We start from the raw sequence: 22,735 nt of genomic DNA on the forward strand, positions 1-22,735 counted from the left end.
AAAAAAATAACATGTAGCGGCATGTTTTGTCGGTCTGGAGGCTCCACAAAGTCAAACCGAACCTCAAACAGGAGGAAGATGATGAAACAACCAAGATTAGAAATAAAACTAGAATAAAATGATAAATAAAGGCAAGCTTTAAATATTCACTGCAAACTTAAACAGGGGAAGAGTTTTCACTTGTGTTCATATTCATAGGGATTTCTCTATTCAACACAAACTGATTTTAAATCTGAAAACTTTTCTTTCTTCCCTTCAGCAGCAGCTGATAAATTATTTGAGTTAATGATCGTTGGTTGGTTTCTGAAGGAAAAAACTGGGCGACACATCTTAAGTCCATCAAGGCTAAATCAGGATGATTTTGTAAAAGCTAGTCATGCTTCGATTGTCTTTTACACTCAGAGTCTGAACTTAGAGCAAATTTTATGTAAGACTTGAAATTAAAAATAAGTCAAAGAAATTAAGTGAAACATGACATTTTGAGAAGCAAAGACACTATATCGATAGATTCCTTAACGGAGCTTAGTGCAGCAGCTAATTTGGCAGACAATGGCATTAAACAATACACAGCTGGGTTGATTAAAATTATTTTATTTTACCAACTGTTTCTTCTTCTAATTAACCCATTATCACAAAATAAAAACAACTTTTGACCCAGTATAACAATATAATTAAGTAAAATATCTTAAAATACCTTGATTCCGTGTTCAGTGTTTCATTTCACTTTATTTCTTTGACTTTATTTCAGTCCGTCATTTTATTCTTCCCTATCTGTCAGTGTTTGTTAGCAGAGAATCGCCTCCAGTTTCTCCTCAAGTATCACAGACCAGAAACATGTTCAGTGTGTGAAGACTTCCTGTCTGGATCAATAACCTGATTATTCTAACTCTGTTATCATGGAAATACATCTGTGTATTTATGTTTGTATTGTAATAGTCTGTATGTATATACAGCAGTGATACAGCCATTCAGAAGCTAAAATCACCCTTTTATACTGAAATCGCACTGTTTAATCACATTATTGTAGAAAACTCTTTGTTAAAAAACAGGAACTGATGTCAGAGGGTGGAGCTCAGCAAGAGAGAGGCTCTCTGCCATGTTAGCCTACAGTCTAAAGAGCCACTCATCAGTCTGAGACTCACCTGCAGCCGGAGATCACCTGTTGGCTCAACCCCACCTGAGTCTGTGAACAGAGACAGACAACGCTCACTGAGGGAGTCCCTGCTCCATCCTGACCGGTCCTCAACCTTGTCATAAACTTGACTCTTTAGCCGGGTAGTTCACGTTGGTTACCATGGTGACAACCTCGTCAGGTGCCGTGACACTTGTCAGCCGCTGCATCTGCACAACACGCTCCTCAACGCAGCCGGCCGACAGCCGAGCCTCGGCCTCGTGGTCCCAGCACTCCTCGATGGTTTCACAGAGCAATGCCAGGCCCTACAGGGACGCCCAAACATCCACCACACACAGACAGGGTATTAATGATGGTAATGCAGTTTACAGGTTGTTTGCATTCATCGTGTATTCAATGAGTGCAAAGTGGTACTGTATATTGTGGGTAATTTAGTCAGGCTCACAGTATGTTTCTGCCAGCACTCTCTGAGCGTCGGTCTGAGCTTCTTGTGGACCACCACCTCCTGCATGTCCTCCAGAGATGGATGCTGACCCACCTCCTCCTCAAAAGGTAGCATGTACTCATCCACCGGACCTGGGTCAGAGACATGTGGGACCATCAGAGTCCAGAACAGATATACTGGACAAGGTCAGCAGTAGTGATAACACCTGGAATAATAAATAAATAAAACCTTCTTGATACCCGTCCCTAGTTGTGAGTCTGTGTGTATGCAACAATAGGTCTTACTGCAGTGTAACACGTTACCCCGTTTCACACATCATGACTGATGACACCTGAGGCTTCAAATGTTGCTGCTGCCTCACAAACATTCACAGAGTAACAGAGTCATACAAGCTTTATGGTTAAAATATGTGGCAGAGAAAAGAGAACTGCTAGAAAGACATAATCACAAGCGTGAGAGCATTCCCACCTGTACGAGTAATAATGGTATGAAAGTAAAATGATACTGTGACTCATAAAATGTTACACAAAAACATTAGCAGCCTAAACTCAAGGCTTAAATCAGGAAAACCTGTGCCTGAAATGTGCTAGGGGGTCACGAGAAAGAATAAAAGAAAGGAGGGTTCACCAAATGAAATTATTTCATTGAAAATGATACAGATGATGTGAGACTTAATATGTTGATGATGACTGGGCGCGTCCAGATAACGAAGTTATTTTTATAACCTTTATTCTTGTTTTATTGAAATGATTCTTGTGTTTTCTTTTATTTGCTGGTTCAGGTCTCTTACTCTGGCAAACACGAATAGATTCCAAAAGGTTGTCAAGACGTGGAGCAAGACTGTGAATAATAAATAAATGGAGATACTGTAATTACCTAAAGTTCAGGAGCGGGACCTAACCTGAACTACGCCTCTTATATTTACACACTATTTAACTCACACAAAGCTCCATACCTCTGCTTTTTGTTTGAACGGCCAGAGCCCCATCCATGTGTACCTGCTCGCCTTCAATTTCCTCCTGCTTTGTTTTCGGATGCTGGACCGTTCCATTGTCGGATGGTCTTCTCAAACCAGCCGCTTCTGTTTGCATTCAGGCCACAGCAGTTCAGCCCATCCTGCCAGCTCCTCTTGCTTCTCCCTGACAGCTCCTGGCTGGCACTCCACCTGAGAGGATAGGTACTGAGGGACTCCTTCAGCCGGAGCTACTTGTGGACACAGTTTTCTCCTGTCAGGGTTGCCTCTTGTCCTCTACTGGTGCGGCTGCAGTCTCTCATTCTGCACCTTTGGAAGAGCCTTGTTTTATCTTCATTTCCTATACCATCCTGTCATCTGGGTGCCAGATCACGTGATCTCTCCCCCATTTGTTTCCTCCTTTTGGCACCAGGGTGCCCGCGGCTCCCACCACCAGCATCAGGCCCCTCTCCACCTACCCTTCTTGACAACTCCCTCACCAGTTCTGGGGGCTTGTGGGGCATGAAACAGTTCACCGATTCACGTCTCTCTCTTATTTTCAGGCTTATCTTCTCTACCCACTCACCCCAACCAGTTGAGGCAGAAGGCTGCCCACCAAGGGCCAGAGTCTATCAGAGGTTTCTTCCATTAAAGGGAGTTGTTTTTCTCCCCACTGTTGCCAAGTGCTGCTCAAGGTTGGGGTTTGTTGAGTTTCTCTTATTGTCGTGAACTGGTGCTAATACAATAAATTGAACTGAAATTGGATTTACTTAAACCTTGACACTTAACCATTTGGACTGCACTTATTTGTTGGAAGGGTTTGGGGGTCTGCCAGTGCCTGAGAGGAACGCAGGCCTCCTTAGCCTTCCCCGAAACCATCAAGTTCAAAAGCATCCTCTATCCTTATACTTCTATTTGTTCCAAGTGAGGGCAGGTCCCTGCTAGTGAACGTACCTCACTTGTTTAAGTTACATATTCTGGGGAAGGCTAGGTGAATCTTGACTATTGATCAGACTATCTTTGGAGAGTCTGTGATGCTTCTGTCAGGATGACAATATGCCCTCCCAAAATGTAGGACAATTTGACTTAAGAACTCCATGGTACCAATGGCAATCGGTCTGTTAACACCAGTTCTTCTGTTTGATCGCAAGCTAATGCATGCTACAATTTGCTAGCTAGCTAGCTAGCTATGCCCTCACCCAGCAAATGCATCCTACATGTTCTCCCTCAATACATCCATGATGAGAGCAGGCAGCACATTTCCATGATTGTGCATGGTTTCAGTGTCTTCACCCAACATGCCTGCAGAATTTCAAAGCAGAGATTACTCCTTAATTTTTCATGATTTTGAAAGCTAATTTTATATACTTGGCACCATTTTTGATAGTTCAGATTTGGCTGGGTGGTTAATAACATCCTCCTGTGGGGTAACAACCTCAGAACGCATTTAATTCTACTTTACCCCAACTTTAAATCTGTTTGTTCGGCTTTTGCTGCTTCTGTACCACCTAGTAGAGGGCAGTGGACTGAAAATTTGGTGGCCAGAATGGGGAGGGTCCTATGATTCTCCTGGCTCTACAGAAACACTGATCTGGAGAGGACTTCCAGAGGAGGCAAGGAGAAGCCAATGACTGCAAGGACATGCAGTGTTAACTGTCCGAAAATATGCTGCAGTACCATGGTTACACCGCTAGATGCTGCCTCTTGCTGTCTAATGAGATAAAGTTATGCGTTTATTGTCTGCCCACGTACGGGCCACACCAACTCTAAAACAAATGCACATTCTTGCCAATAAAAAAAGAAAGAGTGGTAGTGCGGCTTTCTGTGCTCACTGTTGCAGTTGTGTTGATGAACGCTGCAGCGGGGAGTTGTTGTGAGGCAGCTGTCCAGTGTAGCTGCTATCTGAGGCTCTGTTAATGCAGGCTGGGAGAGGATCGTCACGGAGCAGTTAGCTGTGCTACCAACGTTCAGGACATGCATCACCAATAGAATCAACACAAAAGTGATGAACTGTGTAAGTAAAAAGATCTCGTCTGCCATATCAATACAAAATGTAGGATTCCTTATGGCTGTATACAGCCATTTTCTTTATATAATCATTGGTTTTCACATATAAAATGGACCTGGCCTGCACCAGAGGATTATAAACTACAACAGAGAGATGCACTGACATTTCGGAAAATGTATTTTATATCCCGGATTCTGAACCACATTCATTATTTTAGTGTCATATGTTGCACAGTAAAATCCACATTTGCTTCAGCCCTTGTGGATTCAAGTACAACAGACTTAATAACACAGAGCTTGTTGGACAATCATTATCATTGTTGAACTTGGTGCCGCTGACTCTGCTCCAGTCTTAAAGAGCTACTGTAAGTAACAGGTACTGAACTGGCTGGAAGGGTGGCGGCCAACTGAGCACAGGTCGGACAAGAACCAGGAGGAGTCAGCAGCTCGACGGGGAAGCAACAGAGACCAGAGGAGCAGAGGACCAGGGCAGGCAGGTGAGATGGCAGGAGGACAGCAGGCAACAGGAGGACTAGAGGATCGGGCCATGCAGGTGAGTTGACAGGTGGTGGCAGGCAACAGGAGGACCAAAGGATCGGGACGTGCAGGTGAGTAGACAGGTGGTGGCAGGTAACAGGAGGACCAGAGGATCGGGACGTGCTGGTGAGTAGACAGGTGGTGGCAGGTAACAGGAGGCCGGCAGGAACCAGGAGAATCAGGTGAGAGAGCAGGTTACTCACAACGTTGGGTTCTCGCACCGTAGCTGGCAAGCAGGCTAATCACAGCGTCAGAGCACCTGCTCCACAGCATAACTGGCAAGCAGATTACTCACAGTGTCGGGTGGCTAACAGATAACGACACAGAATACCAAAATCGAAAAGAGAACACAAAACAAATACACAAACGCATGGTGCAAACAAAACGCAGAGTAACCGCGACAAACAGAACCAGCCGTGGAGCAAACTCAGAACATGAAAGCATGATAGTATCATAGAAACCTGGCAGAAATGAGAGTAGCAGGGACGAAGCTTAAGGTGTGTAGGCATGAATGATCCAGCGAAGACTAAGTGAAAATATGGCTGTATATATATGCAGCAAGACCGGGAGGTAATGAGCGGCAGGTGGAAGGAATGATGGCTAATTACTGTAACTGAGCTCAAGACAGGAAAATTTCGGAAGGACAGGAGAGGCAGGAGAAAAAAACCCAACAGGGAACCAACAAGTGACGCAAACCGTGACAGCATGGCCCTGTGATGTTATCAGACTGCACATGTCCACACTGTCAGGAACACACTGAACCTAAACATTCTCACACTTTCACTGTTGACAGCAAACACGCTGCGGTGACCATGGATCTAGAGAGGACCAGGACTTCCTGCTGGTTTGTCCTGCACCCCCTCTAGTCTTTGTGTAGTCTTTGTGTGTCTTACCATCAGCAGCTTTGCAGCGTGAGGCGAGCTCCCACAGCACCAGACCCAAGGCATACATGTCTATCCTCAGGAAGGCATCTCTCTGGACGTTAATGGCCCCCTCCAAGACCTCCGGGGCCATGTACCTCCTAGTCCCCACCTGAAACACAACAGGTACACAGTCACACCCGCTTTAAAGCTCTGGACCCTGTAAAACCACATCTGTGGTTCTTTACTTTCACCATTTGTCACAAGTTGATGCAGTGTCTCTGAGTTTCATCTGCACATCTTATTTCACTCCAGCTATGAACCTCATAATCAGCTTCTTCAGAGCCAGATGATAAAAACTGATTTTCCTCCATCATGTCTGAGAATTCCACAGTAAAACTAAAGAACGCACATTGCCAAGAAGTAATGGCTAATAAAGCGTCCCACTGCGACAGCAGCAGGGCTCCGCCATATACACTCATTGGTAAGTAAGTATTTGCATTTGGGTGCCTCTCTCTGTGTCCCCGCCTTGCTTCAATATGATTCACTTCTGACAGCTCTGGTAAGAAAAACAAAACAAGCGCTTAGTTTGATGCAAGGTGCCTACCTGCCAAACACGGCAGAATCATTGTCAGGTGAGACCGAGATGGCACAGGGATCTGAATCACGCTCACACAACAATTTATTGTGCAGCCCTAATGAAAATAGCAAAAGGTTGTTTCAAATTGCTGAGCAGTTCGAATTGTAGTTTGCACCAACTTGAGAGTTTATTATAGTTTTATTATTTGATGTATTTCATTATGTGGATTTCATCTTTTTATTTATTCAATTTTCTTAAAGATTGTTTGTTCTAACTTATTTGATTGTGAATGAACTGGAAGCTTTGACAGTTATTTGTGTGCAACAAATGCATCTTAATACTTTGCTTGTTTTACATGACCTTTACGTAGAAATTACCAACCAAATGTCTGGTGTTGCATGAGAAATGAATAACCAAATATTTTAGCATGCGTGGGCAAAACCTCTGTCAACCTCTTGTCACTGTGCCTGAAAAATGTTCAAGGGGAAACACTGTTTGGCCGCTCAAGTTTTTTGTCACATACAAGTTTGAAGTTAGTGGAGCCTACAACACATGCATCTGGTGGGCACCAAAATAACATGGTCACCGACTGATTCAACCGCTGCAGCAGATTGACCTGGTGGCTTGTGAACGAACTTGCCTGGATGTAACCGTCTGATTATTATAACTGAAAGTAGCAATGCGGTGACATCTTTAGCTTTGCCAGCTGCTGTTACAGTCACACTGGGAGTGCCAGCGACACCTTCTGGCAGGATTTAGCTACAAGCACAAAGGATAATGTTTGAGTCCTTATATAACACTGTAAATTCACAACATACCAGTCAGGCAGAAATAATGCCAAATCAGCATCCGTTTGTAAATGCCTCTTCTCTGTCAACACTCTCCATCTGCTGAAAGCTGCACCAGTATAACTATGGTCTAAATCCAACTGTGTTAGTTTCTTTTCTTCAAAACTCTCATTTCTTGGCCTTCTTTTTCATGCAGCTATCTCAGCTAACACTGAAATCAGCAGCTTACTAGCCTGCGACCGTGTCAGTAGAGCGGAAGAATGTTCACATACTGACTGACAGCTATGAGCTTCCGCCCCTGACTGTGGCCTTCTATGATTAGTTAGAGTGTTATCCTGGTCAGAAACCTTTAGAAGGGAATATCTCAGCAGTGCTTATGAGCCTGGGTCACAGGAGCCTTTGACAGCATCTCTCCCCATTAAGATGTTTTGGGGGGATGTTTCCACAAAAAAAAAATTGAATATTACTGCACACTGAAGTTTTAATTCTATGTATTACAGAATGCATTATTTATTTATGGGGTTTGTGAGGAGAGTTGGGATGCTGGGCAATAGAAAAAAAAATTTAAGAATGTTTACACACAGGGCTCCAGACTGTGAGTGATCAGTTGCATTTTCAGACCAAATTTATTTAAGGTTAGACCGACCTCTCTCAAAGGTCGCACTGGGTGCAACTGCAAAATAAACTGCTTACGCACAAACGGCTGCTCTCACTGTAGAAATGGTGGAGAGACAGAACAATCTCCATGATACTGTCATCACAACGTTTATCTGCAGGTCTGTTACTCCCCTGTCTCATGAAGCAGACACTGCTAATCTATCAAATGTGTCAAGCCAGACTGACTCCGAGATGCACATCTCATCCCTGGACCTCTTGTTTACACTTCGAGTGTATTTGTTCCTTTGGCGCATTTGAAGTGTAGTCGCCACAGACAGCTGCTTAAATCAGGCAGATCACCTGTTGGACCGTTTGTGTGTTCACTTTTCACTTGAATCTCTTCTGACGGATCAGATCTGGTGTCACTGAGCTTTCTGTCAATATGTGAGAGTTAACCAATGAGGCTAATTTTCATCTGCCATCTCTGAGTATATAAGCTGTTCTGACGAGAGGCGCTGCACAGAGGTCAGAGTCAGTGTGGACTGAAAAGATCAAACACACATACGCGCTGCTCACATATGGTGAAGTAGTGGCCAAAACCCACCATCAGTTCTTCCTTAAGTCATAGGCTACTAGTAACTTTAGCCCAAAAATGTGTTGGTACTAGAAGGCGAGTTGAGAGAGATGAACTGTTCATGAAGTCCAACACAGACATCGCCAAAGAGCAAAAATTCTTCTTCAGATGAAAAACGGGCTACAAAAATAAATCAATAAATCACGTACACAGTGCACGCAATTCATCAGTTGTACTTAAATTGAAATATAACAGCCTTATTGTCATCATTATCATCACGTTGACTGCTAGGCTACAGAGAACTAAAATTACCACATAAAAAGAGGTTGAAAGGTGGTGAGTTTCCCATTTTTTGTTCTTTAAGTCCCTCTCTCTCTCTGAATTTCAAACATAGGCTATGCACACTGGATGGTAAGGTTAGTTAAAATAATTTGTGAAAAACAGATTCTTGTGTATTACGTTGTAAAACAAAGTTGGTGCCACCAGATCTGGCACCTGTAGCTCCAGTGCCACCAGTGTGGAATGTTAGTCTGGAGCCCTGATACACTACCAGTCAACTGAACTGAATGGGAATGTGTCCAAACCTTTGACCTTTGACTGGTAGTGTACATATAATTTCCCAATGATCTTGATATAAATAATAATTTTAAAAAAAGCAGCTACTGCTTGGTTTTGCATTTATTGTTATTTCATGAGAGTTCAGAGACAAATGCGTCCTCCATCATCACAGTCACAGGTAAACTCACCTGTCCATGTGTGTCACCTGGAGATCTTCCCGCCTCAAACCTTAGAGCGAGGCCGAAATCCGCAATACAAGGAATCAGATTAGACTTGAGCAGGATGTTCTTACTCTTAAAGTCCCTGAAAAAAAAAAAAAAAATGGAGTTTTTCTGTTATAGGAACCTACTGAAAGGCACCGAGCCGAGAAAAACCCGTCATGGGTTCTGCTTTTGTTTCCACTGCCCTCCGCCCACTTTGGAGCTGCATTCTGGGAGCTAAATTTCAGCACCTATGGGGAGGTAGTGCTAAAATCAAGATCCAGGAACACAAGGGGAGAAGGGGTGCTCACCGAGTAGTAACCATGATTGGTTAAATGTTTAAATGCACCTCAGCCTTTAGCATTATAAGCACAGTGTGTAAACCCCCTCATTGGTTCAGGATTCAAATGGGGGCTTCAGTAAGTGGACAGGGGCAAAGCGGTGAAGACTGCAAATGGGTGAATGACCAAGTAGTGTGAAACTGCTTTGAGTGTGCTATAAAGCATAGAAAAGTGCTACACAAGTATAAGACCATTTTACATTTCTGCCACTCTGTGTTCTACTTGTTCAACAGCTGTTTGATAAACCACTCATAGTCTCTGTTACTAGCTGATTGTTACACTGTGGAGATATCGTTCACGTGCTCTGCTCAGCTGGGTGTGTGTGAAAGGAGAGCCACCGCTCCGTTCTCTAAACAGAGACTCACACAGGGAAAATACAGTAGAAAAGCAAAGTAGGACGGTTGGCATCAAGCTGCGAGGTTATGCCGGGTGACGTTATGGGAAGCACTCATTAGGTTCCTACAGTGGAAATGCAGCAACAGTGACACCTCCTCTCTCACAGGACTCTGTGTGTGTCTGCGTGCGTACCTGTGTGCGATGGCAGGCTTGTGTCCATCCTTGTGTCCAGGTATGTCTTCGTGCAGGTAGGCAAGGCCTCGAGACACGTACTGAGCGATGAGACAGAGTTCAGACCAGGAGAGGACGTTGGCCTTCAGGTAGTCGGTCAGAGAGCCCTGGACACAGCGCACGCCATGTGTTGCTCATTTACATCGGTTATAGTCCTGATATTACACGAATCTATAAATGGTAAATGTTTAAGTAACAACAGTAATAAAACAAATGATGAAATGCACAGAAACAATAAAACCATTTGAACCACCCTTCATACATTTACAACTAATTAAAGAAAAGCATTTAGTGAATGCTATGTTTTGTTTTGTTTTTTTCTTTTTCTGAATCAGATTTTATTGGTACTCTTTGTTCATTTGTGTTTCAGCTGTGGTCGGTGGCCATTCCTCCTCCATCCAGCAGGGGTCAGCATTTACCCTCTCATGGTAGGCTGTGATGAGCCAGAGCTCCATGTCCATGTTACTTTGTCTCTTCTCAGCTCCGATGAACTGCAGCAGGTTGTCGTGTCTCATTCCTTTCATGTTGTAGATCTCATACTCATTCTGCCATGACTGTTTGTCCTGAACACACACACACACAAACAAACAGAGGTCAAAAGTCACATTCCTAAAATTAGCTGAGACAATAGTTATAACTGATTCTTCACTGACACAGTGAAGATAAAACACAAAGAAGAGGAAATGCTTCAGAAAAACTACAGCTGAATTCCCTGAAGACAACTGTCAACTAGTTCAAATTAATTCAGACCGTTGTTAGACAGTTAGCTGTTAGATGTCTGGGAGCTTAGAGGCACTGAAAGAGGTGTAGTATATGACATGAAAATCATTTGAATACATTTTCAGATCAAATTCAAGAGAAAGATTTACAAAATATTAATGAGGTTTCAACTGCTTTCAGTCCAAATTTCACTTCAACTGCTTTTGTCCTCCCCACATGAACTGACACTTCATTTCTACGTTGGTTTAGCTAAGGCTTCCTGCTGTCACTGCTCTCAGATTATCTTAAAAGGGCCCACGGTGCTTTTCCTTCTGACTTATCTACAATGTTACAAGGGCAAATTATCATCTTAGACGTGACCTAAAGCTCAAAAAATTAGGTGTACATATGTTGTAGTATTTATTTTCATTTCAGAAGCAACTGGGTTTATACACACCTCGAAAACTCTCGCTCACGGGACTTTTTTCCCCCCAACATTACAAAGTATTACATGATAGTTTAAGGATTTCCTTGAATGTGCATAAATCCAGGCTGTTGAGTTTTCATGTGAGCTTGCCTGACATCCACCAGTTCCATTGTAAAAGCGTCATTTTTCGACTGCACCTGGTTTTGTAGATACATTTTCCCTCCTCCTGCTGCACTGATCAGCCGGCCAGTGAAGCACCCTGCGGCAGTGAATGATCAGCTCATCAACACTGGATTCCCCCGGAGCACAGTACCTGTTTGTTTTGACTGCTTGAGGCCAATGTGTCTGCTGCATGTGATGTGTTTCTGGTTAACGAGCGGATTAACGACCCATGATGTTATTGTCATGCTATGCCATGTGTTGGAAATAATTTCACTACTTTGGGACTGTATGTGGTCATGTGGCGAAGACACAGTGAGCTGCTTGAAAGGGAGCGATGTTTCCACAACTCAGTGGGACTTAACCGTAAGTTTAAAAAAAAAAAAAAACACACACATTTCATTTCTGCTAATGCCTTGTTTCTGTAACATTAGAGAGAATTGTTTTAAGGCCGGAGAAGTTACTATGTCTGCATTATGCCAGTTAAAATATGGGGTTTCTCAGTTACCTGCTTTGTTTAGAGTGTTACACATCTCTTTTCATTGGTACATATACCGTTGTTTACCTATCTATGGAGGAGAAATTCATATTAATTAATGCCATCACAGCTCGTTGTGGTGTCCATGTGCAACACAACATTGTGTGAGTTCATGAACTATCCTCTTGCTTTTAGGAAGAGCCTCTCTGGTTTTATTGTTCTGAAATAATTACAGACTATTTGGAGTTATGAGGGGTGCCAAGCTAATCTAGAGGTACCCACAATTAAACACTGAATGGCTGGAAGTGAGCAAAATGAGTAGCCATGGGCACTTTAAGTTCAAACTATTGTCTGCTACGGCCTTAAGCAACATTTCAACTGCTTTCATCTCTTACACTTCAACTCTTAAAATCCACCGATTTTCAGCTTCAGCTTCTTTACATGCTATGGTATATGAGGCACCACATTAAATTGGTTTTAATCCTATTTGACTGACAGGACCTTCTCAGTCAGACTTTCATCATCCCCAGCTCAGCTCAGCTGTGGGGCATCTCACAGGTCTGTTCTTGGCCCCATTCTTTTTTCCTTGAACATGCGCCCTTTAGAGTCTTTAACAAGTATGACATCTCTTTTCACTGCTTTGCAGATGATACCCAAATCTAATTTGATTCGCTAAGATGAACAGCCAATCAGAGTGGTCTCTCTGTTACTGAGGAGGTCCAGCGAGCCTACGCTGATTCAACATGTTGAATTTGCAAAAAAACCGCCATGTGCCAACGGTGCAGGACACACCAGGAAGACGAGCGCCGACAGACGCTTACCGCCTGACAGTGGCCGACAGCCGACCATTGGGTTGGTGTGTCTCCGCCCTAACAGTCAGAGAAAGTAACAGACACCAACACTATCGGACAGTAACAGAGACCAACAATAACATGCAGTAACAGACAATAACACTAATGGACAGTAACAGACAGCAACACTAACAGACACTAGCAAACGCCAACAAACAGTACTGACCTGAATGGGGAATATTTTGACAGCAACATATTCGCTGAGCAGCTGAGCCTTCCACACACAGCCGAAGCGCCCCTTGGCTTTGACCTCCAGTAACTGCAGCGGCTTCTGACCCAGGACGAGCGAGGGAGGCTGAGGACCAGGGTCCTGGATGAAACAACAACAACAAGCTGAGCAAAGGTAATGGTTTGTCCTGCAGCTGTGATTCATCTGAAAAGAACAACCTCAACAACAGCAGCGACTCCTGCTGCAGTTATGACTAGTCTAATAATCTGAACAAATGCAGTGATTCAACCCGCAGCTGTGACTTGTCTGAACAAATCATAATGTGTTTAATCTCAAAGTTTGCTGGTATGACTCCTAGAAGAAGTGTGGTTTTTGACACGTCAATCTGACACCAACTGGTTAATCCAGATCACTTTCTATTTGAAAATAGGCCTAATTTTCCTTTTGAGAAATTATACTTCCATGTTTGACTGGATATAAAAGTTGACAGATTTATGTTGCAGAAAAAGTACAAGTCCAAACTAATTCACACTAATGCGCTCAAACTAACATGAACACAACCCAGATGTTGCTTCTGTGCCCACAGAGTGTTACTGACTGCACTCTCAACGCCTGGTTCCTGAGAGATTCTTAACATTCATGCATACCATCAACCTCTGTCCATCAGTGCACAAGAATATCAACCACCATCACACAGCATTAAAATAAAAAACAAAATGAAGAAAAATAAAAGCAGTAATGAAGCACTTTGCAGTGAAACAGACAGTCAAATAATGCAATGTTCTCTTACCTCTATCATTATATGAAAGGCTTGCTGAGGCAGAAACAGTTTACAGTCAGAGACCAGAAGCAGAAACACAAAGAAAGAGAAGTGATGGAGAATGAGGTCAAAGTTTCACTCAGTTTGATAAAAACAGTAAAACAAACTGGGTTCTGAGCCTCAACACTAATCTGGTACAGACTGGAAGATTATTCTTAATAATTCTTATTATTAGACATCCAATTCGTGGTCAGATTCATAATCTGGTTTATTGTGACCCTTTCAACTACAACCTGTAGCACCAGCATTGCTTTATAAGAAGCGCCTGCCAAGTAAATAAATTTAAATGCGAAAGTAATTTTACGTTGGTCTCATGTCTGAATATACACCAACATCACATTTCTCCAGTATGACATAAAATCAGTGGCACATGATTCAATAAATGCTTTTTTAAAATATGGTTAAGATGAATGTAATACATTCCAGTTTCATCTCTGTTGCTCACAAACAATAAAACTGGTTTCAAAATATTAAACATTGTGAAAGAGCCTATGTAAGAACAGAAACAAGCCTCAAACAGCCATAGTAATGAACACAGCTGCAGTCTCCCTGCTTTTCAATGTAATAATGAAGAAATATCAAGTTAAACTCTTTGCATGCAGCATGTGAGCTAAGAGGAAATAAAACTGCCTCTGTCCGACATTAAAAACTCACCCCCATGACTCAGGTGAGTCTGACTGATAAAGGCAGTACATTCCCTCTGCATCTCTGTGACAATCAAACGGTCAGGATGACATCTTTACACTGTACAAGGTGTTCTGACATCATATCAGCATTAATACAAACTAAATACTGTCATTAAACAGCTTTTCCCAAACGTAGGGTCATGACCTGTTTTTATTGCATAGCCAGTTGGTGAAGTAAAATGCATAGCAATGCTATGAATTCAATTTTCAAATCAAAATAAAAGAAGAAAGCTTTTTTCTCCATGAATCTGTTTGGCTCAGATGCTGTGTGCAAGGCTCTCTCTCTCTCCCACACGCTCTCTTTAACCTGATTTCAGCAGGCCCCCCACTAGCCATCAAAGTCTGGGAATTTTCTCAGTGGGCCAACAAGTTTGTTATCCAGAGCCACTTAGATATTACACAGCCTAAACCAATAAGAGTTATTCAACAGCTGCAGCGACACCTCTGGTGCAGCTTTGACAGCTGTGATAGCTGTTGCCTTCACACCTGCAAGGTTGACGTTGTAGCAAATACACCTTGGAGAAATGAAAACCTGCGGTGCAGAAAAGGGGCATCAGAAAAAGAAAACGTGTTTGTTGGCTGATGTTAGGTGTGCAAAAGTGGCTATTCGGCTATAAACTATAAACCACAGACTATAAACAGCTGCTGCGTGTGATGACAGAGTAAGGAGGAGGCAGGAGCATCAGACAGACGAGTGCACAGGGAGGATCTGTACCGATGACAGGTTGTTGTAAAGGTGAATACTGTAGAGCTGGTCGACCCACCATTGTCTAATCACTCCTAGCTAAGTGACTACTGAGTGCAGTCAAAAAGCAGACGGGATGTTAAAGCTGACACTAAATGTCTGCAAATACATTGGAAAAAATGACACTGACGGTAAATGGGTCAAATAGATATGAAAAATAAAGTAATGAGACTGGATGGCAAATTTCTCTCAGCATTTTGGAAGCATATCTTTTATAGACAAGGCAAGTTTATTTATATAGCATATTTTCATATGCAGCAGCAATTCAAAGTGCTTAACACAACCCACACTGATAAATAAAACATTAAAATGCAAATTAGATAAAACATTAAATATTACCTAAAAGAAACAAGTACATGACAGTACCGAGTAGCAACATACATGAGTAGATACCTAGTACTTTTAGTGTAGCTGTGGCAGACTGTGGATTTTCACTGTTTCCATTATATTTTGTACCCCTTTACTTCCGTCTTCCCACGATCAACTTCTCAGTACTTCACACCAGAGGTTAGAGCCGTCGGTGTGAGTTGACATCGCAGATGACTGCCTCGGTTCTGTACCGAAAACAAATTCCTTGTGTGTAACATACTTGGCTAAATAATGATGATCATTATTATCATTCGAGCGAATGTTGTTTAAAGTCATTATGAGAGCAGTTTTGGAAAGACTGGAAACCTGCCTGAAATTTCATTTGTTTGCAGGAAGTGGTTGATTTGGTTAAAAGGTATTTTCTCAGTCATCTTACTTATGAAGGGAAGATTTGAGATGGGCCTGCAGTTACTTGATGCTGAGGTGTCCAGGTTTCTCTTTTTCAGGAGGGGCCTTATAGCTGCAGTTTTTAATGATGCTGAAGTGAGTCATTTACAATATACAACAAATCCACTGCCAAGAAGCCAAAACCACTTTTTAAGAAGCTTGTAGGCAGAATATCTAATGAGCAGGTAGACATTTTAAGGTGCTGCACCGTTATCGCTAGAGCAGTGAAAATAAGCACCAACTGCACTATGTAAACATACTGATAGAGAGGGGGGAGGGGGAGGGAGAAGGAGCCAGCACAGTATACATTCTACTGAATGTTACTGTGTGACTTAAGTAAATTAGAGCTCTGCATATCAATACATATGATCAGACTGGACTACTCTTCAAAAGTTATTTATTTTTGCATCAAATGAAATAAAATGAATGGCTAGTACAGTAGGCTGCATAATACATCACACTTGTCAATGCCTACGTTACGGTTGGTCTGTCGATTCTGAATTTAATGAACTTTATATCTGATGCTGTTGTCAGGCAGGCCCAGTGATTTTTGTTTCATACAGTATGTTTGTTACAAGGTGGTGAGAAATTTAACATTACTCTCAGCTACTTCATTATTGCTGTGATGTACTTGTATAATGAAATGAATATATTTCATATAGACTACATTTTAAACTCAGGGTTTGTTGTCTTCATTATCTGTAGTTTACAATTGCAGACGCTGTAGCAATCCCTGATGTATTTTTTGTAAATTTGGGTCCAGGAGAGAGACCATATTTCTCTTTTGGGTCTCAAGATGAAAAGGTTTCAGAGCCCCGTCTTTAAACAAGAAAACTGATGACAGAACTAAAGAAAAGAAGCCTGTTGTCAGTTTGTGTGTCTGCATTCAGCCAAAGATCATCTGTGAGAGAAGATGCTCCACTCTGTAACCCTGCACAAAAAGTGTTTCTGTAGTGCAACAGAGTGAGATGTTGTCTGACACATTCTCCAGGTAAAGCTTCATTTAATAAACACGTGCCAGAATACAGTGAAAGGTTACTCAGGTTAATCTGTGAAGTGCTGTTTGTCTGTTTGTTCTGCCACCACAGCTGTGAAGAAACAAACCTTCAAAATTTTAAAGACACCACAGAAGAAGATCCTCTGCCACACAAACACCTGTCTCACCTGTGTAGGCACCAGTACAGGTGGGTAGGCCAGTTTGTGGTGTCGGTACATCCAGAAGGAGAGCAGGACAATGGCAGTGATGGCCATGATAGGAACCAGTGAGTACATCAGAGTGGTCAGGACTGGGGGCCTCGGCGTCACTGGTTTGTTTGTCGCTACATACAGGAACAAAAAGTAGAAGTCAATGTGTAAAGTTACAATGCAACATCATCGATTTATCAATAACATGACTGATCCAGAGACTCATCAGGGTGTAGCGGGCAAGTATAAAGTCATGAGAAATACAAAATAAAACTAATATTGATAATGAAGTGATAATTTAACACCAAAGTTATGTCGTCAACATGCTCTGAGGAGTTGCAATTTTGAGACTAAAGTCTTAGAAAACAATTATAACAGCATGAGAATAAAGTTGTAATATAAAGACAAAGCTCAACATTGTGCAAGAAAGTAGTAATTATGACAAAACAGAAAAGCTTTGTTATTACACTTAAGGATCATAACAAACGTGAACAGGGCATCTTACTGGGAATCTGCGACTGGCTGCTGTCGGGGCTGTAGAAGAACTTCGTGTTACACAAGCTTCCTTCACAGCAACAGAAGAAGACTTCAGGAGCATCTTTCTTTTCCACACACTCGGTCCTGTCAGCAAAAGAGGAAAACTCAGGACACTTCCTATTTTCATAGTGAAGACATTCCTCCTCCTCAGCATCACTTCTGTGACTGATTTCACCTCCAATCTGTTCGGAAACATCACACTCTGTCAGATTCACTCTTTTTATTCAGCCTGAGTGGAGTCTCTTCTCGGGGGGGCTCTGCAGGGTTCAGGTTAAATATAAAACATTTTAAGCTTAAATAAACTCTTCAGGGTCATGGCAGTCAAAAAATGACAGGAAACACATTAGGCCTACCATTATTTATTAACATTTATATCACAGTCTGTCACGGCTTCCAAGTTGTATATAACAATAATCCATAGAAACAATAAGTCAATAAATGTGACCTAGACTCTGCTATTGTTACCAAGCAGGTCCAAGGCCTCTGATCACTTGTTCCAGAGCTCAGGACAAAAACAGACAAAACACCCACAAATACAGTTTTGTGTGTCTTCCATCCTGAGGCTCCAGTATGGCGGGTGGGCGGGTTGTTTATTGCAGCAGAGGCTTCACTGCGACACGTCAGCTGCAGGTAAACGAGTTCAACAACAGGCATACACATTGACCACAGCACACACTCTGCTGCTACTAGACAGGCAGGTACAGGATCAGGTATAAACATGCAGACCATACAGAGAACAGCACAGGTGAGTCAGACCTGCAGGTACACAGGGTTCATCTGTGAGTTCAGGGAGTTTTAAACGGTGAGATATTAAAGAGTAAGTAAACCTCAAAACCACTTTTTTTCAGCTGAAAATTATATAAATCAAAAATCAACTGAAGAGGAGTTATTCATGAGAACCTAATTAAAATTAAAAATACTCTTATAGAACAAAATACCAGGACAATCAAATGTGGACTATTAAATATCAGATCTCTCTCATCTAAATCTCTGTTACTGAATGATTTGATTAGTGAACATTGATTTATTGTGTCTTACTGAAACGTGGTTACAGCAAGAAGAATGTCAGTCTAAATGAATCCACCCCACCTGGTCACAGTAACTGTCACATCCCTGGAAGCACAGGCCGAGGTGGAGGTGTGGCAGCGAGCTTTGACTCAAGCCTATTAATCAGCCCTAGACCTAAACAGTTATAAATCGCCCTGAGTCTCTCACACCCAAACTGTAAAACTCAAAAGCCAGTTCTGTTATTGTTTACTGTCCACCTGCCCCTTATTCTGAGTTTTTAAGTGAATTCTCAGACTTTCTGTCTATTCAGTGCTTAGTACAAATAAAATAATCATAGTGGGTGACTTTAATATTCATGTAGATGCTGACAATGACAGCCTCAACAATGCATTCTGTTCATTATTAGACTCTATGGGCTTTTCTCAAACTGTAAATAAACCCACTCACTGTTTTAATCACACCCTTGATCTTGTTCTGATATATGGCATTGAAACTGAACACTTAATAGCTGTTTCCCAAAACCCTCTTTTTGGCCAATTCGACATGTTGAATCAACACTGGGCCTCCTCAGGAACAGAGAGACCACTCTGATTGGCTGTTCAGCTTAGCGAATCGGTGCACAAGAAGAGAATGTGTCGGGAAAGCCGCCTCAGCCTGTCGCCATAGTATCCGTGATTTCACCCATTTAGCACGGTTTCTCCTTGTTTTTCACTTCCACAACCTCCTTTCTTCTTCCACAACCAAAAGGCAGAGAGTGGCAGAGTCATTTGCAGCTTCTTATCAGATGTATTCTCCATTAGAAGCAGCTGTAAACATGGGGTGTTTTGTTTACAGTTTATACTTCCGCATTCTAGGCCTTCTTCTTTCCCCTTTCTGAATGGCAAATACAGACGTCTCCACCTGCTGGTAGGGGAGTTGTTTCTCTCACACAGGCGCAGAATGTGCTAGTCAGCCATTGGCTGTCGTCTGTGAGGTGTGTTCAAGTGTCATTTTCAACCCAACGGGCCCAGACACAGAGGTCAGCCTTTGTTGCTGCTAGTTCTTTCATGTCAGCTTGGTGTGTCTGTTACTATCTGTTAGTATTATTCTCTGTTATTGTCTGCTACTTTCTGTCAATGTAAATGTTTTACTGTCCGTTAGTGTCAGTGCCCGTTACTGTCTGTGACTCTTTGTGTCAGTTACTCTTATAATCACAAGGATAATCACCTTTATTGGCCAAGTATGTTACACACAAGGACTTTGTTTATGATCTGTCTTTCCTGTACAGCCTGAAACAGAGTGTATCAATGAGCAGAAAACACAGTGTAATAGAAACAGAAATCTGTTTGGTACCTACACTACTGTGGTTACATCCTATATTAAAAATATAAAGAGATCATCATCATCATCATGAACAGTTTTAGCTGTTGAAAAGATGTTAAGTTGAATGTATAAAAAACAAAAAAATAGTCTTTCCCATGGGGGGTTCATGCAATCATTTTTTAAAAATTAAATATAGTAATTCCATAGTGCAGTTGTAAGGATAAGGATAATCACCTTTATTGGCCAAGTATGTTACACACAAGATTTGATTTGATTTATTCTTTCAAGCATGTAAAACAGTTGATATGACAACACACATAATTTTACACATAATCCAATATCAATTTGCTTATACCTAGTACATGCTTGAATGGAGTAGGAAGAAGTCAGACTTATCCAGTCCTACCCCATGACATCATCTTACCATCATTGGTTTGCAAGCAGTAAATGATTCACTTCTACCCACACAAGTATTATACTAAAAAAACTTGATTGACACATACCTTTATATTTATGTTTAAACTCGTCAATTCTATTACTATTTTTTATGTCCACACTTAAATTATTCCATAGTTTTACCCCACTTATGGAAATACAAAATCTTTTTTTGGTTGTACGTATAGCATGAATTTTTAAATTTAACTGACCTCTTAAATTGTATCCCCCTTCCCTTTCATTAAATAGTTTTTGAATTCCACCAGGTAATAAATTGTTCCTGGCTTTATACATAAACACAGCAGTCTTATATCCCACTAAATCAAAAAATTTTAACAATTTAGACTGTATGAAAGCTACATTGGTGTGATCCCTGTACCCCATCTTATGCACAATTCTTATCACTCTTTTTTGTAATATATACAATGGTTGAAGTGAGCTTATGTATGTATTTCCCCAGTTTTCAACGCCATACTCTAAGGAATTTGTTTCCGGTACAGAACCGATGGCAGCCATCTGCGGGGCCAACTCAACCGATAGCTCTAACCATCGGGGCAATGGGGGGGTTCAGTGTCTCGCCCAAGGACACTTCGACAGGCACCGAGATTCGAACCTTCAACCTTCTGGTTGAGAGACGACTGCTCTACCCACTGCACCACTGTTGCTGCCATCTGACCTGTCCCTCCTGCACTAGCTCTCCCACAGCAGCATCATGTTGGCTGCTGCCCTGCTCCTACATCTCTCTCTTCAGCTCTGTCTTCCTGACCCTCTGCTTCAGCAGCACTAGTTGAAACCAATCAATATTTGAAATTAGGGCTGTCAAAGTTAATGCAATAATGAGTTAATGCAAATCCCTTTCAATGCCACAAATTTACTAAGTAAATACTTAAGTATTAGCATCAAAACATACTTAAAGTGCTAAAAGTATTCAATATGCAGAATGGCACATTTCAAATTCCTGTACATCATATTATTGTATTACTGATGCATTATTGTGTACATCATGTTTAGTGTTGCAGCTGGTAAAGGGGGAGCTAAATTTAAACTAGCTTATATACATTAATTTGAACTACTGCTGGGTAGCTTGTGAATTTTCCACCATAGATCAATGAGGTCTTGTATTTATAGTTTATTTTTTGTATTAATCTGGTTCTGAAAAGTAACTAGTAAGTTATAAATGTAGCAGAGTGAAAAGGACAATATTTGCCTCTAAAATATAGTGAAATATGGAGGAACAAAATGAAAATACTCAAGTACAGATACAGTCACGTGGGCCTGCAGGTGACATCTGACCTGAGCTGGTCACTGAACACAGCTGCCACAGTGAAGAAAGCCCAGCAGCGGCTATACTTAATCAGGCAGCTCAGAAAAGCTGGGTTGAACCGTCGCCCTCTCACCCAGGCTTATAGAGGACTGGTAGAGAGCATCCTCACTACTGGCATCACAGTCTGGTATGGTAACACCACACAGGCAGAGAGGAAGGCTCTTCAAAGGGTCATAAAGACTGCAGAGAGGATCGGTCTCAACCTGCTTTTTATTAAACTCCTCCAATGACAGATATTGCCAAGATTACACAGTGCTCCCTGTTCTTTTTTCTCTCTGTTTTCCTCTCCTCCCTTCTCTCTCGTTCCCTCTCGCGATACCTCAAGCCCCTAACATTTAAAGGTGCAGAACACATTAAACACCTTAACCTTTATTTGTTACATGTGGAATAACCCCTTAGTAGACATGTACAATAATAATACAAAAATGTTCTACAAGGTATTTTTGTAAGAGCATCTCATCAATAGTGGTCTCTTGGGGGACCTGAATAATAGCAGGACATTCTCTACCAAGCAATGGAAACAGGCCTGAATATAAACTGTGTGTTAGTATGTTATAACCCCTCACTACCTCACCAAGCAAACTGACATATCCAACTCCACCATGTGAATTACTAAGTGCGATGTTTGAAGTTCACTGGGAAAATACTATTACCCTATTTTTGTGTATTGCAGTTTTAATGTTTTGTCTGACAGCTCTGGCCTACAGTCCTGCTGTGAAGAACCTTGGAGTCATTTTTGACCAGGATATGTCCTTTAAATCACACATAAACCAAGTTTCTAGAACTGCCTTCTTTCACTCGCGCAATGTTGCAAAAATCAGGAGCATCCTGTCTCAAAGTGATGCTGAAAAACTGGTCCATGCATTTGTTACTTCCAGGCTCGACTACTGTAACTCTTTACTATCAGGATGTCCCAATAGTCCCTAAAAAGCCTCCAGTTAACCCAAAATGCTGCAGCCAGAGTACTGACAGGAACTAGCAAGAGAGATCATATCTCTCCCATATTAGCTTCTCTC

General features: G+C 41.9%; 1 protein-coding gene across 4 annotated transcripts in view; it reads right to left on the minus strand.

Annotated features, from left to right (window-relative positions):
- Positions 1-22,735, minus strand: part of LOC109970419 (activin receptor type-2A-like) — a 28,151-nt gene continuing 5,416 nt past the window's right edge. Inside the window, exons 3-12 of one of the 4 annotated variants that reach the window (XM_020617960.1) lie at positions 17,619-17,734; positions 17,093-17,247; positions 13,712-13,735; positions 12,919-13,062; positions 10,558-10,701; positions 10,100-10,245; positions 9,219-9,333; positions 5,967-6,105; positions 1,578-1,708; positions 1-1,437 (exon numbers count right to left, since the gene is read on the minus strand). In XM_020617960.1, coding sequence (XP_020473616.1) covers positions 1,252-1,437; positions 1,578-1,708; positions 5,967-6,105; positions 9,219-9,333; positions 10,100-10,245; positions 10,558-10,701; positions 12,919-13,062; positions 13,712-13,735; positions 17,093-17,247; positions 17,619-17,734 — 1,300 coding nt within the window. In that variant the 3' untranslated portion in view covers positions 1-1,251. The other 3 variants (XM_020617961.1, XM_020617962.1, XM_020617963.1) reach the window with 3 other exon arrangements.

This window comes from Monopterus albus, unplaced genomic scaffold (genome assembly GCF_001952655.1).
Source record: "Monopterus albus unplaced genomic scaffold, M_albus_1.0 scaffold198.1, whole genome shotgun sequence".
Classification (NCBI taxonomy): Eukaryota; Metazoa; Chordata; class Actinopteri; order Synbranchiformes; family Synbranchidae; genus Monopterus; species Monopterus albus.